The sequence below is a fragment of the Phyllostomus hastatus genome, unplaced genomic scaffold (assembly GCF_019186645.2).
Source record: "Phyllostomus hastatus isolate PE091 unplaced genomic scaffold, TTU_PhHast_1.1 phas_scaffold_93, whole genome shotgun sequence".
Lineage (NCBI taxonomy): Eukaryota > Metazoa > Chordata > Mammalia > Chiroptera > Phyllostomidae > Phyllostomus > Phyllostomus hastatus.
The window spans coordinates 15,676,150-15,694,578 of NW_025334042.1; the positions used below are offsets into that span (position 1 = coordinate 15,676,150).

General features: G+C 42.0%; 1 protein-coding gene across 10 annotated transcripts in view; it reads left to right on the top strand.

Moving 5' to 3' along the window:
• R3HDM2 (R3H domain containing 2) overlaps positions 1 to 18,429 on the top strand; it is a 159,727-nt gene that overhangs the window by 124,806 nt on the left and 16,492 nt on the right. For 4 of the 10 annotated variants that reach the window (XM_045829614.1, XM_045829611.1, XM_045829610.1 and 1 more), the window contains 8 exons: positions 230 to 289; positions 1,055 to 1,195; positions 1,633 to 1,741; positions 4,466 to 4,561; positions 7,435 to 7,466; positions 7,565 to 7,618; positions 11,731 to 11,963; positions 14,453 to 14,646. In XM_045829614.1, coding sequence (XP_045685570.1) covers positions 230 to 289; positions 1,055 to 1,195; positions 1,633 to 1,741; positions 4,466 to 4,561; positions 7,435 to 7,466; positions 7,565 to 7,618; positions 11,731 to 11,963; positions 14,453 to 14,646 — 919 coding nt within the window. The remainder of the gene's footprint in view (positions 1 to 229; positions 290 to 1,054; positions 1,196 to 1,632; positions 1,742 to 4,465; positions 4,562 to 7,434; positions 7,467 to 7,564; positions 7,619 to 11,730; positions 11,964 to 14,452; positions 14,647 to 18,429) is intronic. The other 6 variants (XM_045829608.1, XM_045829617.1, XM_045829609.1 and 3 more) reach the window with 3 other exon arrangements.

An 18,429-nucleotide genomic window follows, 5' to 3' on the forward strand; every position in this document is an offset into this window, starting at 1 on the left:
ATATGACTACCAACAGAATTAGGTTTCTGATAAAGGTAACGAAATGCACAGTTAGCAGGGTCTGCAAAATGCGTGCTTGATTGTTTTAGAAAGGCCAGTGAGGTCCGCTGTTGGGGCTTGGCTCTGTCTCTCCCTTCGGTTTCTGTAGTGAGCAGGTTGCGTTCTCAGTCCTCGCTCCAAATGTCTATGGGAGGCTGCTTTTTGTTTTGTTTTCATCTTTTCTAAACAGGGACAGAATGATGCTGCTAAAATTAGAACAGGAGATTCTGGAATTTATTAATGACAACAAGTAAGTTACTTAAATGAAATTCAAATTTAGAGATGGGAGGGGCACCAAAAGAAATTTAGGTACAATTTTAGGATATCCCTCTTTTGACTTTTCCTTGAAGTCTGAATTTTGAAGTAATTATTCACTGGAAACCAAAAGCAGTTGGGGGAAAGTAATTAGAATGGATTAAAAAATATGTGCAGCCCGTGGGCTACAAACCAAAGCATCGCAGGTTCGATTCCCAGTCAGGGCACATGCCTGGGTTGCAGGCCACAGCCCCCAGCAACCGCACATTGATGTTTCTCTCTCTCTTTTTCCCTCTCTTCCCTCTCTAAAAATAAATAAATAAAATTTTTTTTAAAGTTTAAAAAAAGAGAAAAAAACTGTTTACATTTAAAAAGTATATGTGCAAAAGTCAAGTGAGATGTTTAAGTTATTACATAGACTTCAGTTGAAAGAATGTATATCTTTTCAACAGTTAGCCCTTGTCCCATATTTTATTATTCTTGAATTTCTCCCTTCTTTCTTTGTCGACTGTCATCCAGGTAGATGAGACCTAGACTTAAGGAGTAGTCTTAATGAGGATAGTAGGTTAGAATGATCTACAAATTACTTAGCTAAAGAAGCTGAGAGAACCTTTTTGGTTCCCAGTGAGTAAATGTTGAATATCTTTCTTATAGTATGTCTATTTCTTATAAGAAATACCCCACTTTAGATACTTTTTTAAACAATTACAATTCCCCATTTATCCTTATTTTGCTTTTTTTCCCCTGGCTTTCCCTTCAGTAACCAGTTCAAGAAGTTCCCTCAAATGACCTCATATCATCGGATGCTCTTACACCGGGTAGCTGCCTATTTCGGGATGGACCACAATGTTGATCAAACTGGAAAAGCTGTCATCATCAATAAAACCAGTAACACAAGAATGTAAGGGAGGGAACCACAGACTGGGAAGACTTTCCTAGGATGGCTTCTGGGGTGGGAGAGGAAGGTTGTAGGATCAAGATTTCCCTTTCTGGGGAGGGGTGGTAGGGAGGGGGCTATATTATCAGTTCCTCCTCTTTCCTCACTCCAGTGAGGCCTTGGAATTAGATTCCAGAGGCCCTGGTGTTTTATGAAGAATGGCTCCTGGCCTCTCTTCACCTTTACTGATAGGACAGATGTAACGTTGGAGGAAAACAAGTTATAGATGTATGAAGAACAGACCCTGAGGATTTCATTAAAACCTTCATGTGACTTTTTGATGCCTGATTATAGAAATCCCCTGAACAGGAGTTGGGGAATTTGAAAGAGCTGTACTAGAAGGTCTGCATCCTAACAAAAGAGTTTTTTCCCTCCCTTCCACATTTCTCTACCAATCCCAGCCCTGAACAGAGGTTCTCAGAACATATAAAGGATGAGAAGAATACAGAATTTCAACAGAGATTCATTCTCAAGAGAGATGATGCCAGTATGGACCGAGATGATAACCAGGTAAAGATTGGAAAGGGGTGGGTGTATAGAGAGGTTGCAGTAAGAGAAACTGGGAGGGCAGAAGAATTTTTGTGGGATGGTGAAAACTCGAAATGTCTTAGTATGGAAAAATACACTGAGCTATACTAAGTTGGCTTTGGCTTAATGTTGAGGGTCGACTACACTTGCTGAGCTGAATGCCACCCTTTTAGCCCCAGAGAGACATGGTGCTGAGGTTTGCTGGGTTTTCTCATTTGGCCTGGAACTCTCTGGTTTTGCCACTGACTTCTAATTCCATGTCATTTAGGGACAAAGCAAAGTCCCTTCCTGCTTCAGCTTTGATTGAGCTGATGGCTTTATTCCTTTTTTCTTTACTAGTTAGGGATTTCTTTGGGAACCACCCAAAACTACTTTATCCTACTTCCATTCTTCTCCTAGTTCAGGGCTGGCCTTGTACTGGCAAAGTCGTGATCTGATTTGCCCACTTATAAAGGTGTTTTTGATCCCTTTCTGCAAATTCTCTTCCCAAGTCCTTCTACCAAGGTGAGTGAGTTCATTTGACTTTTGATGCTGGGAACCACAGATGGTATCCCCTTTTTGATACACTCCTGTGGGAATGAGAAGTGACCAGTCTGCCCCATCCTTTCATGTATGGGCCTGGCTGTTTCCCTGACTTTGAGCCTGCACTTTAGATAGTAAGTGATTATTTGGGGGTTAGTTTTCTAGCCACTTAACAGGGTTTAGACTGAGTCTGCTTCTGCTTGGCCTCCAAAGGAGGTTAGGTGGAGAACCAAGATTAAAGTTTGAAGAGCATGGTTGGGTAGCACCAATTTGAGTCTTCCCGATTAATGATTATATCTTACCTCTAGAGTCAAAATTAGTTTCCTTGGGATATCATATATTCTTGAGAACAGGACTTTTCCTGCTTGTTACAGAATTTGAAGAAGTCCTTTTGAGAAAAGTGCCATTATCTGCTGTGGACAAACTCATTGGGTCTGATTGAAAACAATGAGATACACAAAAAGGCAAAATTTTAAGAAACAAGAAAGCCTTTCCATCCTGATGCCCTTCTCTCCATTTTCCCAAACCCCTTGTTCTGTGGATCAGGAATTATTCAGGCCTCAAGGCACATTGAAACGGTGTGGAATCTGTCCCTGTTGTAAACTTTTCATCTCTCAGCTTCAGGCTTTATCCATACTAGGTTAAGCTCTATATACTTTCTGTCTGTGATATTAATAATAGACACAGTAATTACTTTTTTATTGAGTGTGTTTCCTGACCTAGACTCTTTTCCTAACACATTTTGTACATTATCTCTTAATCTTCTCCACAACCCAGTGTAGATGGGGGGTTATTAGCCCCCCTTTAGATGTGGGAAATCTGAGGCTAAGAGATGTTATTTGCCTGAAGTGACATTACTCAGAGGTGGCAGAGCTGAGTTCCCGCCTGACCTCAGAGCCCATTATAATCTTTCTACTCTGCCACTGGTGTGCCAGTGCTAGGATCTGAGGACAGTATAGCACTATAAGGTCCTGTGCCTTGGAATGGGATATGTAAAAGGACATACAGTAGAACTTAGGCTCTTAAGCTAGTGAGAAGTAAGTCTAGTCAAAAGTTGATACTTTGAAAGTTATGCCTAACTCTGGTGAAATTAGGAAAATCAGCCTAGAGTAGCAGTCTCCCTGGTTGCTTCATATGAAGCTTTCAAAGCCTCTGGACTGAAGGTCAGAATCTTTTTATAACCTGACAACATTCATTTGATGGTTACCTACCTCAGAGTTCCTTGGCTTCAAGAGCAGTATAGAAAAAGACACTATAACACCCTACCCAGGATAGTGCTCGCAACTCACAGGCCAAGAGAGGAAAAGACAGCATTGGAGAGTTGGGAGGTAGACTAGCCAGTGGGGTGATCTGCTCAGCTGTCCCCTCTAGTCACCTCACTATATCTGTCAGAGAATGTAAGGCTCTCTGTCCTCCATTCCCTTCTTTTCTCTTCCTGTCACTCTCTTGCCTCCCTCCATTGTACCTTATTTGTCTGTTCCTTTCTCTGTCCATCCTTCTTTCTATTCTGTTCTGTTCTTTCTCTTTACCTCTTTGTGTTGCTCTGTTCGCTTTCTTTATTTCTGTAATTTCTCTCTCCCTCCCTCCAAGAGCTATAGTTACGATGAGAAAGAAATTCTTAAGCATTGAGTTTAGCTTCACCCTTGGGATTTTATTTCCAAGGCCCTCTTTGCTGAGCTGTGTGTGACTTGGATCTTCAGGCCATTGCATTCATTCATGACTAAAGAAGGGATAGTGTTAGGTGCTAGATCCTCGAAACTCTTCTTTACATTCAATTCTGCTAAATATCTGTTTCTTCTCCCTCTCTTTCTCCTTTCCCTTGTGTTCCCTTCAGAGCAGTGTTGTTTATTCCCTCAGCTATTCTTTTGATCCTTACTGATTGGAGAGTACTGATTACTATAAGGAAGCAACCCAGTCCTCATAAATAGTTGTTGTTCTTGATCCTCTGGGGATGGGGGTTGGGAGATGGAGAGGCCCCAACTATCCAGAAAACCTGATCTCCCAAACTGCATGGTCAGATGTACCCAGTGAAACCTGTTCAACACTGGAAATTTTATTTCTTTTTTTTTTCCCATTTTTTTTTATGGCAACTATAAACTCTCCCGGTTTCTCTTCCTTGCTGGTGTGCAGTGAGCTTGCAGTACGAGGAGAACTTAACTAGCTTAATTCTGCTCATCGATCTAGATCAGAGTTCCATTGCAGGATGGAAGGAGGAGCAAGTCAATAGAAGAGAGAGAGGAGGAATATCAAAGGGTCCGAGAGAGAATATTTGCCCGAGAGGTAAGTGTAGCTTCTGAGAGTTGTCAGCCCATAGCTTTTAGCTCTTAATCTTTGGAACTGTGAATGGAATGAACCCTCCGTAAATGTGTTGTTTTGTGTTTGTTTGTTTGTTTTTTTTTAACCAAAATCAGCCAGCTCCAGATTTGATCTCTAAAATTAAATGTGTCTTATTGGGATGCTGCAGATTTTTATTTGTATTATTTTTATTACATTCTGTAGTACGGAATATAAAGAGAACAAATGGAGTGACTGAATTTGGTGGAGATGAGTAGATGGAAGATAGAAATGGTTTTGGCAGGGCTTATGGAAGGGTTCTAAATCTTGCCTGTCAAACCCTTCTCCCACTTACCCTCTTTCACTTCCACTATTCATTCTAGGCATCTTTGCTTCTAAGTGGAAGGCTCAGTGTCCACACAGCCTGTACATTCCTCTTGTTTGGCCAGCCTCGTTTTTAGGATATGTCGGTGATTGTTAGAACACAGGTCTGGCATCCATTCTGTGAGCTCCACATTCCATATGCACAGAAGGTACCACTCACTAGTCCCTCCAGTCTCTGCCTGAACAGAAAGTCTCTTTCTTCCTATATTTCTTAACTTGCTTCTTAGAATAGGACTGGCTCCTTGGGCCAAAAGCCAACATGAATCATTGCAGGCAACTTTATTCTGAAAAATTGTGGGCCATATCAAATATATTTGATACCCCTGTCTGTATCTAGTGGCCTTTGCCTACCAGACTGAAGAGAAATATAGCAGAAATTCAGGAAAGGCTGTGGATAGGCAAGAGAGAAACAAATCTCCAGAAAATGAAGGATCCAGATAGCAGCACCATCTTATAGTCAAATTAGGAAACAAAAGAGGAAAAGCCAGCTCCCCTTTATTGTCAAAAGATGGCCAGTTTTAATCCACATACTTTGATGGACAACACTCTCCACTCTCCCCTCCGTCAGGAAGATTGTGCACTCATCATCACCTAGCTCAGAAAAACACTGTCTCTGACTTCAAGAAAACTGACCTACTCTGTGAACTTGTTCCCCTGTCTCAGGACACCCAAGTGTTCTAAGGATCCTCACTGGGGACAGATATATGACAAACCTTCTGGCCCAAAGTCCAAAAAGAAGGAATCTTCTTACCATCTGTTACATTCTGAGTCAGGAAAATCAGTCCTCTAATTATACAATCAGGATAATTGGATAACCCACCAAAGAGGTTCTCTAACCTTTACTTACACACCAGTTGCGTGGAATGAGAGGAGAGAGGTCATTTGTACATGGCTGTAGCCACCATGTACAATTCAGTGGTGACCCTGAATTGCAGACAGAGCAGGTTAATGGATGATAATAGCAAAAACTTATCAGACACTCTTCTTAGCACTTCACATAAGTTATTTAATCCTCATTCTAGTCTTATGAGGTAGATTATATTATTTCCCTCATTTTATAAATGTGGGACCGAAGCAGAGACAGGTTAAGTAATCTAAAATCACACCACTAGTTAAAGAGCTGGTGTTTTAATTCAGTTAGTCTGGCTCCTGAGTCCATGCTCTGAACCCCTAAAGTAAACTGCCTCTCAATAGCTTGCTCTTCTCTAAACTCTTTGGCTTAAGAAGTACCAGTGACATCAGAGTATAGCAATCTGTGATGTGCACCCCTGCTTCACTGACACGTGGAAAATGACTGTCCTGCCATGCCAGCCATTAGCAAAGCCACAGATATTCTGAAAGTACAAGCAACTTCTAATATATTGGGGCTAATTTTAACAACACTGAAATATGTCTACAACCATAACAGAGTCAGAGTTAGCTCTCCTCTCCTTTTTTTCTCCTGATGTTTAGTCTTTCACGCCTCTACTAGTATGCATATTCTTTATTAAATCCTTGCGGATTTATCACTTCCAGCACTTCGTATATCTTGCTGTGGTAGAGGCATCAGGAATTCCAGAAGTTCTGGACAAGTGAAAAAGGCCAAAGCCCACCATACTACAAAGATTCCCCGTGTGGAGAGGAACCTGGCCAGTCAAAGGGAGATGATTAAGGGTGGAGTTGTAGGTTGGGACAGAGAGGAAGAAGACGCAGTGCAAACAGAAAGGGAAGTGGCAAAAAGGGTGTTTGGATGGAAATGCTAGTGCTGCAGCCTTCTCTGGAGCCTGAGCTGTATGTTGGGGAAACTGCCCCCATACAGGCTCTGCTCTGTGTGGAGCCCACCCTGCTCAGCAGATGGACACTTTTGGTACCTTTTTCTAAGGCATGGGAGTCCGCCAGAATGCTTACCTCACTCAGCTCAGTGGCTTTGTCAGGAAATGATCCCCAAAAGGAATGTTTCGGGCTTTTAATTTTCTCATTTTTTTAGGCTTTAAAAAGTACCTGCTTCCCCAATTTCTTACTCTCCTTGGGTCTCAGGTCAGAATGCCTTTCATTTTGGCCAGTGTAGAGGGCAGAAATGGAATAATCATTGAGGATGATTTCCAAGACAACTAAATTTCTTTCTCTTATCTACCTTTTCCCTTTCTTTGAACACACTCTTTACTTTAGTGCACCAGTTATGTTAAGTTTACCTCTAAGAGAGAATAAATTGAGAGCTTAAAAAGGAAATGATATAGGTTAATCACTTTCTTCTTCCTCCTTTCCTTCTAACTTTATCAACCTCTCTTTTTAAAAATTCTGAGAAGGCTAAAAATGCTTAATGCTCTATCCCGTTAAAGGTGAGAAGTCAGGTTGGGTGTGTGGGTGTGGGTCATCCTGTCCCTGCTCCCTCTCTCCCTGTTGGGGGGTGAGCTTGGTTTGAGGACCTTGGGTATTCATAGCATCATGGACACCCTTTTCGGTTATGCCATGCTGTTTTCTTATAAGTTATTTTCCGTTTTCTCCCCCTCACCTAGACTGGCCAGAACGGATATCTAAATGACATCAGGTTAGTACCACCTAGCATGTTCCCTGCTTCTCATTGAGCTTTGTCAGTGAGGTTAATATAATCCTGTAATGATGCTTTTCTTTGATGTTAACCAACAGACTCTCCAAAGAAGCCTTTTCTTCTAGCTCTCACAAGAGAAGGCAGATTTTTAGGTACTTCTGTGTAATCTTTATCTCTCCTTGTTTTGTTTTGTTTCGTTTTTTTAATTGTTTTGTTTTGCTGTAATCTTTTCAGCGGAGTGAGTTTGCTCCATGCATGGCTGCTTGTGGAATAAATCAGTCTGTGGTTTTTGCAACATTGGATATTTTTCCTCATTAAGACAAAGGCTTCTGTTCAGTGACTTTATTTTTATTGTTGCCGATTTCATTTTAAGTTCTAGATAGGTGGTGAAGGGGACCAAATAGTTATATGGGATAGGTACAGTTTCTTCCCAGAAATTTGCTAGAACTGGGCATTTTTGGAGGATTTCAACATACTAAGGTAAAAGAATGGGTATCTTCTAAGCTACCTTTTCTGAATCTGTGGGAAGATGTGAAGAGCTTATCCCTGACCCAGCATAGGGAATGTTTTGTGTCTTTAAGAAAGAATAATACAAACATATGTGTAAAAACATACAAACACCTCTCTTTGTCATTTTCTCTTTGAAACATTGTAATTGGTAAGATAACCCATTTCTGAGGCGCTACAAGGACCTCAGAAAGGCTTTGTCTGCCTTAGACCACCTTTACAGCATGTCCTTCACATCATTGCCCATGATGAAAGTTGCTGTATTAACTTCTCCAGTGCTGAATACTCTCCATTCAAAGGAGTCAGGAGAGCGTCCCTTTTATTGTCTCTCCATTCCACCCCAGCAGGTTACACAAGGTGGTGGTGAGAGAGACACTACTTTAAGACCTGTCCTGGCACCAACTCATTTTAAGTATGTTCTTCCCATTTACTCGAAGGAAACTATAGAGCACAGAAAACCTGAGTATTTAATGCCAGAATTCAGGTCTAACCCTTTTCAAAGAGCTGCTCTTGTTGAATCCTAAGCTTGATAGGATCCGACTAACTCAGATTAGTTAGAGCTGTCATCCCCAGTATTTCAGTTGTCCCTTCCCTGTTGTCCTTTGTAAAGCTAGTCACACCATCTGCAGATTGGAATAGAGAGATTTTCCATTCTTGGGATGGAGGATTTCTCTCCCTTTCCATATCTTTTCCTAGACTCTCCTACCCTGAGGTCCATCAGAAAGCCTTAAGGGGGCAGAGGGTGCTCTGCGCTGGTGGTGGTGATCAAGATAGAGTCCCCTTTGTTAAAAAAAAATTAATTCCTGTTTCATTTTGTATAGTTCAGAGTCAAAAATCATCCCAGAATACCTATAATAAGGAGTTTTAAACTAGCTTCTATGTGTGACTTCATGCATAGTGCTTTACAATTGCTAAAGTATACTGTGTCTAATTCAGTCCTGATTTGGTAAACTGGTTTAAATGTAAGAAAACAAAAGCAGAGAGATTAAGTGGCCAACCCAAGTTTTTAGGGTTATTAGTGGCAAAACTAGGACTGACTCTTTTTCCAGTGTACTTTTCATCATACCACACCAGCTGTCTACAAACATCATCCCTTCCTATCTGAGTAGTGTTCCATTCAGAGCCCTAATTCAGGTTTGCTGTGGAGCATCAAACTATATCAAACTATGCAGATAATATCTTGAAGGATCTAGTGAGCAGGTGCAGCCCTCTCCTATCCAGACTTCTTTTATGTTGCTGCTTTCTATACTGAGTTTTGATTAAAGATCTAGATCATTTAAATGCAGTTCCATGAACTCTTAAGGGGGTATTTCTTTTTCTATTTGGGTACTAGTCCAGAACTCTAATGATTAGAAGATGATCTTCTTTAACTGCTTTATACCTTTGTTCCCAAGTTTGTGAAACAAATACTGGTATACCAGATTTACTTATCCACAATTGGCAATAACTGTGGCAACTTCCCCATTCTTTGAAAGATTCTACTCCACTGATAAAAAAGCCACAATGAGTGTTCCTGATGTTTGTTGCCACCTCTTCCACAAACCTCTCTACCCACTCCCTGGATGCAATAAACTGAACTTTTGGCAACACTAAATCTACTTGTAAAAGCTAAGTCAGCTCTGATTTCACAGGAGTATGAGTGTGAATGTTCTCTGTCCTTCACCCCCCTCTCTCTAACACACACAACCCAATCCAGTGCTCAGAAATGAGTTTGGTAGTTTTCCCTAACTGTCTTATTTTTAGTGAAGTGGAAAGACATGACCAGAGATTGGGTTTAGTTGTAAGGAAGGAAAACTGATCTTTTTCCTGGCCAAGACTCAACTCAGATTCTCTAACTCTCAGGTTAGTCAGAAGATCATCAGACAAGCCACATTGTGAGCACTTGGCCATCACTCTCTTAGGGGAGGGAACTAATGAGTACAGAAGTGCTGCCACTGCGGCCCAAGCTTCCTGGGTATTTGGTTTAAAGTTGATTCATTCACTGTCCTCTGGTAGAAAGAAAAAGAAAATAGGAGAATTGTCCTAATACATACTGCAGTATTTGATTTAGGTATAAAAGGCCATTAGGACTTTCTGCAGAATTCAAGCTCTATTGTCTGATAAGCAGCCTCATCCATTGCCAGTGCTATATCCCATTATTCCCACAAATACACACACATCTTCATTGAGTCCTCTCAGCAGACTTGCCTTTGTCCATTGAGACAGAGCTATTGGCTCTCTCTTGGAGGCTGGTTCTGTTCCTGGAGACCCCCTCATTTATACTTCTTTCTTGTTTCCCATTTTACTTTGACATCCCCAAGAAAAGGGGGTAAAGTTTTGGGGAACCAGGAATATTTTCTAGTCCTCTATTCTAAATATATAGAGAAGTTTTGAGGTTCCATATAAATCTACATGGGATTTGGAGAGGAATTAGCATGTTCCTACCCAGCTGTGCCTGTGTGTTGTTAGCCCACCATGATTGGCTTGGCTAAAAACTAAAATAGTTACCCTAGCAAAGATTTTGCCCATCTTTTCTGCAGTATCTTTGGAGCAGATATTCTAAAAGAAAGGTATTTTCTTTAATATTACTCCCTTAAGAAAAATACCTTATATATTAGAATAATTCTGAGCCTAGTGTCTTTGAAGCTAAGAGGATTGGGATGGGTTTTCTATTTGCTTTAGGTAGAATGGTGGTGAAAAAGAGGGAGTCTGAGCTGCTGTGAGTTTTGCTTAATTGTTCTCCAGTATATACACAACATCTTTGTAATTGTTGACATTTGGTTTCCTTAGGTCATCAGTTGTTGGGAGTGGGCGATGTGAAAGGAAAATCTCTGATTCTTGGTTGCTTATTAAGCAGCAGTAAGAGCTCATCAAGACTTAGGGCTTTCAAGCTAATGCTGTCTACCTTGAGTATAGCAATTTATAGACACAGGCAGTGATTAATAGCATCAGGACAACCCTGATATTTCTAGAGCAATATAAGAGAAGACGAATCCCTTTTCTCCATAGTCCTGTACCTTGCCTAGGGCAATAGGGCTATTAATATGGAGGTACCTAGGCACAGTCAGCCTCCTGCTGCTTGCCATCCTGAGTCCCAAGGGCATATTTGCTTGATCATGTGGAGGACTTCAGTCCTTAGAGACCCTGGAACCAGTTGTTCCCAGATACCAACAGAATATCCACAGAATAGGTTAGGTCAATTCTAGACTATGACATTGAGTTTTCCAGAGTGCCCCTTTAGTGCACCATACTCCTCTTCCCACCCTTGGAACAGTGGTCAGAAGAAACACCTCTGCTGGCTTAGGCATGTTATGTAGAAGACCTGTTGTGGGATTTATCCCTGTCATGGGCTACTCTTGGCTTCTGGCACTAGTATTTCCCAGGAGTCCTTTTGTTTTAGGAACTTCCAGAAAGAGCTGGTATGCCTCTCCGCTCTCCACTATTTCCTGCATGTGTGGGGTCCCTGCAGTGGGAGGTTGGGGGAAGAGACCACAGCCAATCTCAGCATCATGTGTGTGGTTTCCCATCCACCTCTGGTCTGACATATTAAATTAGTTGCCAGTACACTGTCTTCCAGATTTGCCCCTGTGCTCTTTGTTACTATAGTGGATATTGTTCTGTCTGCTCTCATCAATTCTTGGTGGGCCAGCCAACTAACAAGAAGTTAGTGTCCATCCTCACCCCTTCTTTGTTATTGAAAGAACAGAAATGAACTCTCTCCTAGCCCTTCTGCAGAAGTGGTAGGTGGGAGGTGCCCTGACCACTGTGGTCTCTGCAGGGGGAACCGTGAGGGACTAAGCCGCACCTCAAGCAGCCGCCAGAGCAGCACAGACAGCGAACTCAAATCCCTGGAGCCAAGGCCTTGGAGCAGCACAGACTCTGACGGATCCGTTCGGAGTATGCGGCCCCCTGTTACCAAAGCCAGCAGTTTCAGCGGAATCTCTATCCTCACCCGGGGTGACAGCATCGGGAACAATAAAAGTGGCAGTGCAGGAAGGATCTCCAGGCCAGGTACTACAGTTTCTCGCCCTTTGTGTCATGCCCATCATTTCTTGCTTGTCTTCTATAAAATATCACTGATACTTGCCCTGGCTGGTGGTTGGAATGCTGTCCCGTATACCAAAATGTTGCATGTTTGATCCCCGATCAGGGCACATACTTAGGTTGCTGGTTCAGTCCCCAGTCGGGGTGCATATAGGAGACAACAAATTGATGTTTCTCTCTCACATTAATATTTCTCTCTCCCTGACCCTTCCTTTCTCTAAAGTCAATAAACTTATTTTAAAAATAATAAATAATAAATATCACTGATACTTACTTTTAACAAAACACTTGGCTCAATATTATGTCTTAGAAACCTAATATAGCCAAATGAGGGGAAATTTTATTTCTTGAATGAATCCATTCTCCTTTGGAGTCCCCTCTCTGATTTTCTTTCAAACCTACTTTCCTAATTGAAAAACACTGACTGGGATTAGGTTATTTTATCTGATTTCTAATTGAGGTGGGCCATCCCTACCAGCCCAAGTTCAGGTTACATACTGAGATGAGAATGATAGCTGCTTTTATTCTGTGGCATCTTTAGAGTTTAACTATTTGTAATTCGCTGGCAGCAGCCAGTAAGCTAGAACTCTGAGAGATACTGCTGTGACTGCTTCTCTGGAGCTCAGTCACTGAGAAATAGCTTGTGTTTCACATGCCAGCCCTGTAAACCACTTCTTAGCTCTTCTGATCTGCTGTGTATCCTTCTCCATCTATTCCTATTGCACTGTTAGCAGAGAGATATTTAGTTCTTTATGCCCAATGGACCTTTGTTTTACCACTCTCCTGCCTATGAAGAATTGCTTGATTCTCATCCCAGGAGTTCTTTAGGTCTTATCCTCAGAAGATATCAGTAATGGTGAAGTGCCCTGGCTGGGTAGCTCAGTTGGTTAGAGAATCGCCTCAATATACCAAAGTTGTGGGGTTTGATCCCCGGTCAGGGCACGTACAAGAATCAACCAATGTGGGGGAGGTGAGTATAAAGGAAGTGAATGATAATGGAAAAGAAAATACAGTAAATAACTCCTAAACTATTAAAAAAAAAGAACCAGTGAATGCATAAATAAGTGGAACAACAAATTGATGTTTCTCCCCCCTTTCTCTCTCCCCTGTTTTTTTCTCTCAAAATCAATCAGTTTTTTTAAAGATTTTAAATTTTATTTTTATTTTTTTAAGATTTTATTTATTTATTTTTAGAGAGAAGGGAAGGGAGGAAGAGCAATATCAATGTGCGGTTGACTCTTACGTGGCCCTCACTGGGGACCTGGCCCACAACCAAGGCTTGTGCCCTGACTGGGAATCAAACGGGGGACCCTTTGGTTTTCAGCCCATACTCAATCCATTGAGCCACACCAGCCAGGGCCAAAAGAAAAAAAAATTTTTTTTAAGAAAGTATTGGTGAAGATTTTTGCCTCTAACTGCTGGATCTCTGCTTCCCTTCCCTGCCTTTATACAGGCCTTTATCTTCTCTTATTTAATTATGACACTAGCCCCCAAGCTGGTTTCCCTACTCCATTCTCAGCCCCTCTTAAAGCCAATTTACAAATCTATAACATATATCTAATCAAATCACTCTTCTCTTTAAAACATTCATGTTTCTGCATTCCCTGCATAGTATAATCCAAATTACTTAATAAAGCATAAGTTCCTGGCTCTGGTTTGCCATCTTAGTCTTATTTCCAGATATCTGTCTTCCTCTGACCCTCCTATGATTTCTTGAATATGGCATTAAGTTTGTCCCCTCTCAATCTTACAAGCTTTCTGTTTATCCTTCAAACCCATTTCTTCTGCCATTTCCTTTTAAACCCTTCCCTCTAACCCTTCTAGGAGTTATTGCTTTCTTGCCTTTGCTTTCATACAACTTGTTCATATCAGTGATGCATCCCTCAGTTCATTATACAATGCCTGGCACATAGGAGACATTCAGTAAAAATGCTTTGTGTGGATGCATGCATGACTTGGAAAGCTTGGAAATGGGGAAAATAGACAAAGGTTGGGTGTATTTGTGTAGATAGGCATGTGCTTGGAAAGGCAAGACTGCCTTCTCAGCAGCTTTTGTGAGATGCATGTTGAAAAGATGTCAAAGAGATGACAGGTCTCTACCTTCCAGGAAACAAACAAACATGTTTTTGGCTATCTAATCATGATGGACAGATTCTAGACACTTCAGGGGAGGTGACTAAGCCTCCCATTTTGTTTAATTCTAAAATCAAAACTCATAGTCAAGGTGGTTACTGTCCTTAGGGAGCAAGAACCTACTAAAATGAGGACTTCCATTATCCAGGCAGCTGAAATGCATCTATACTAATATGTGGATCTTCCCAAGACAGTTGGGGAAATGGACAGGAAAGTAAGGAGAAATGGCATGGAAAGACTACAACCCTGCAACTGGGCCTTCCAGGGGTGATTTGTTCATGACTTATGCTTACAGCTCTTGGTGGGTCTCTTCTTTGCCTTAGGTATGGCACTAGGTGCCCCAGATGTGTGCAACCAGGTCACCTCATCCCAGTCTGTCCGGGGTCTTCTCCCTTGTACTGCCCAGCAGCAGCAGCAGCAGCAGCAGCAGCAGCAGCAGCAGCAGCAGCAGCAACTTCCTGCTCTCCCACCCACGCCTCAGCAACAGCCACCCTTGAATAATCACATGATCTCACAGGTGAGTCACCACTCAGTGCCAGAGCCCTCTTCTCTGAGATTCAAACAAGCTCTGGAAGTACAGTCATGCCTCTTGTGCTGTGGGTAGCAGGAAAGATCTTTTTTTTGGAGACATGCCACTCCCTCCCCCATTTCTCATTTGTTAGTTTTGGGGAGAGAAGAGTGAGGGTGAAGACTGGCCGAAGAGCTCTTGGTAGAGTCGGTCTGGGAGATTTTTGCTTTATATATTTCTTCCTCTTCCTCCTAAAAATTGTCAGTGGTATCTTTTAGCCCATTCCACATTTCTGCCGTACCCCATCTCCCTCTACATCATATATAATTAATAAGGTGAGTTTGCTCACTATATATGGAGCTTGAAAAGATCACAGCTCCCACCATAGTCTTACTGAACGTGCTCATGTGACTATTGATCCATAAACATATTTATGTGTTGAGGTTGGGGGGAAAGGAAATACCACTCAAGACCCCTGCGGTACCTATGCCATAAAGCACAGAAACCCTCCAGTGTTTCCTTTGTTCTCCATGCCATAAAAGAGCTCTCTTTCTCCTTCTGTTGCTGGATGCGTAGATGTTGGTACCAACTAGGATGTGAGTGAAGTTTTGCCTCTGGGAGCCATCCAAGCCATCAGCATGAGATCAAATCCTATTCTAAGTGAAACCTTGGTATTCTAGGTTTAAAAGTCTCCTTAATACCCTGAGGAGAGCTGCTCTGAGCTCGTCATGAATAGAGCCCATGCTTGATCCTGAAGCATTCTCTGGTAGTCAGGAAGCCCATGTTTGTACTCTGTTGTGCTGTAGTTTAAATTCTTGTTTCACCTGCCAATCTCGCTCATCTGACTGTTTAGTCAGTCCAGCTTGGCCTCAGATACGTTTCTTCCGTAGGTACAAGAAGCAAATTCCAAGCACTCACACCCCAGGAACTGGAAACTAGAGTGGGAAGGCCCTAGAATGGCCTAGTACTACCCCATTCAAATATTATGAAATAAAGCTAAATAAAGAACAGTGAAGACCTAGGAAACCCTGCTTTGTGGGGGGTTTTTAATTATTTATTTACTTTTTAGAGAGAGGGAGAGAAACTTTGCCTCTCTCATGCCCCCAACTAGAGACCTGGCCTGCAACCCAGACATGTGCCTGACTGGGAATTGAACCAGTGACCTTTTGGTTCACAGGCCAGTGCTCAATCCACTGAGCCACACCAGCCAGGGCCCCTGCTTTGTGTTTTAATGTCACTCCCATGACAGATCATTCTAGTCCCTCATCTTAGTCCCTAAATCAGTTTCTCTATAATCTTAATTTAGTTTCCTCTTCTACAGCCATCTGCCTCATTAAATCTCATTCATATCAGCTTACCTCATTCCATACTGAAGCATGGCGTGTGTGTGTGTGACTTTCACTGTGTCTTAACTCAAATCTAAAAGTGGGTAAAACTCTGTGCTTCTCCCTGTGGCTGTCTTCTCCTATGCTTCTGTGTGTGTGTGTGTGTGTGTGTGTGTGTGTGTGTGTGTTTCACTTTTGTAAGGGCCCAGTATGCATTTTTTTAGTTTTCTAAAATGTGTGGATTTTAGTAGAGTTTTGCTCCCTTTTCTCCTTCTTAGTCTTCCAACTGCCTCTTCCCTCTATCCATATCTAGAAACAGACAGCAAGAATGGAATGGGGATAAAGAGATAAGTAAAGAGAGTAACCATTTTGGACTGGAAAAATTTTGGACAGAATGTCCAAGTGGCTGGCCCTGAATCCCAAACTTTTACTTAGATTCTATCTCTGCTTCTGTATCATGAGCATCAGTGAGTCAGCTGTTAGTATTGGCTGACCTCCTGCAGGGAGTAAGGTACTAGTTTGGGCCATGTGGACTGGGGACAAGGGAACATTATTTGGTACAGAAATGTCTGCTCCATAAGAAATTTATTCCTGAGGTTAATTGTGGTCCCAGACTCCAAACCAAAAAATGCTTATCCTGGTTAAGTTTTGGTGTCCCTGAAGCACTTGTGGTAGCTGCTAATATTCTATTATCCCCAGCGCTTGTGTAGTCCCCTTTTTCTTCCTCTCCTCTTGTTCTGTTTCTCTCTTTATCCTTTTTTCCTCCTCTTACTGCATTTTTCTTTCTTCTTTTCTTTTCTTCTGCTGTCTCTTAGTGCTGGTGGCTCTCCAAACTCAAGTGCTGAGCCCCAGAATACTTACTGTTCAGTCCCTCAAATGGTATGTAACAGAGCAGGGATGGAGAAAGTGACCGTGTGCGAGCACATGCGCGCGCGCGCGCGCGCACACACACACACACACACACACACACACACACTACTGTGCTTACTGTAAATTTTTTCCTTTGGAAGAGAAACTGAGAAAAGGTAGTTACCTTCAGCTCTGCAACAAGAGGCCTTTGCCCCAGCTTGGAGACACTGCTGGCTAAACTATGCTCTGTCTCTTTTTGGCAGGCCTCTGCTATGAGAGCAAGCCTCCATATCGTATTTCAGTAGAACTTGTGAAACCAAGGAGTGAGGCTGAGAATTCAAGGACCAGAGGCTACCTTTTGCCCAGTTTACTTAAAGTAGAATGGATCCCTAAAAAAGAAGCACTCTGAACCTCTCTCCTGAGGCCCAGTCAGGCATCTAAGAACCAATGATCTAGTCCAGAATTTGCCAGTAGGTGGCAGTCACACCCCTCAGGCTTTTCATAAGTTCCCTAACTGGAGTTTAAGACTTTCTGAGAAGAAAACTGTAGCTGAGGGTAGTGATGGTATAACTTAAAAATACAGAGACAGCTACCCTTACCGCTGCCCTTCTCAATCAGGGGTGGCCTAAGAGAAGAGCATCATTTCTTCTCTCTTCACTTTCTACTCAAAACTCACAAATGTGAGGAAATGAGGCAGCCTTATTTTACCACTTCAATTTCTCTATGGCCACTCCTTTTCCCCCAGAGAATTAAGGCCTGAACCACATTAGCCTTCCCCTAAGAGAAAGAAGAGGATAAGGATAATAGAAAATGAGTTTAAAAGCTACCAGCACAGGTATCTCATGCTGAGCAGCTTGGCCAGCAGTTATATTTGGAATACCACTACAGAAAACAGGTATGCCAGGAAAACTGAGAGTTTATTTTCAAGGCAGCATCTCTCCAGGTCACACAGTGAATTCTCAGTAACTTTTTCCTAACCAAGTTGACTTACATTGTATTTAACCCATTTTGGGAGTCTTCTAATTCCTGTACTCTGTACTCCTGGAAGTTAGTCCCCTCTGTGAAAGGATCTCTCCAGAGATATATGGCAGGAGAGGATATTCATACTCTGGTCCTCCACACCTTCTGTTACTCTAAATTTGAAAGGGAAGAGGAGAATTATACAAAAAGATGTTTGTGTAATTTTGTTCAACTTTTCTGTCACACTGTCCCTACTGCTAGAGTAGAGTAGAAAGAATGTATGTCAGGCAGAACTAGATCCCTATCTAAGCTTGCCATATTAGTGTGATCCTGGATGTGTGATTTAATTTCTCTGAACCTTACTATCTTAACTGCAAATACAAGTTACCATATCTTCTTATAAAATTACTGTGAAGTTATTCCTTGGCCAGTGTGGCTCAGCTGGTTGGAGCATCATCCCTTAACCAAAAGGTTGTGGGTTCCATTTCATGTCAAGATGCATTCCTAGGTTGCAGGTTCAGCCCCCAGTCTGGGCACGTATGGAAGGTGACCAATTGATATCTATCTATCTATCTCTCTCTCTCTCTCTCTCTCTCTCATTTCTTGGGTGAGGATTAAAAAGAAGATTATTGTAAAGCTATTATGAGATAAAGTATAT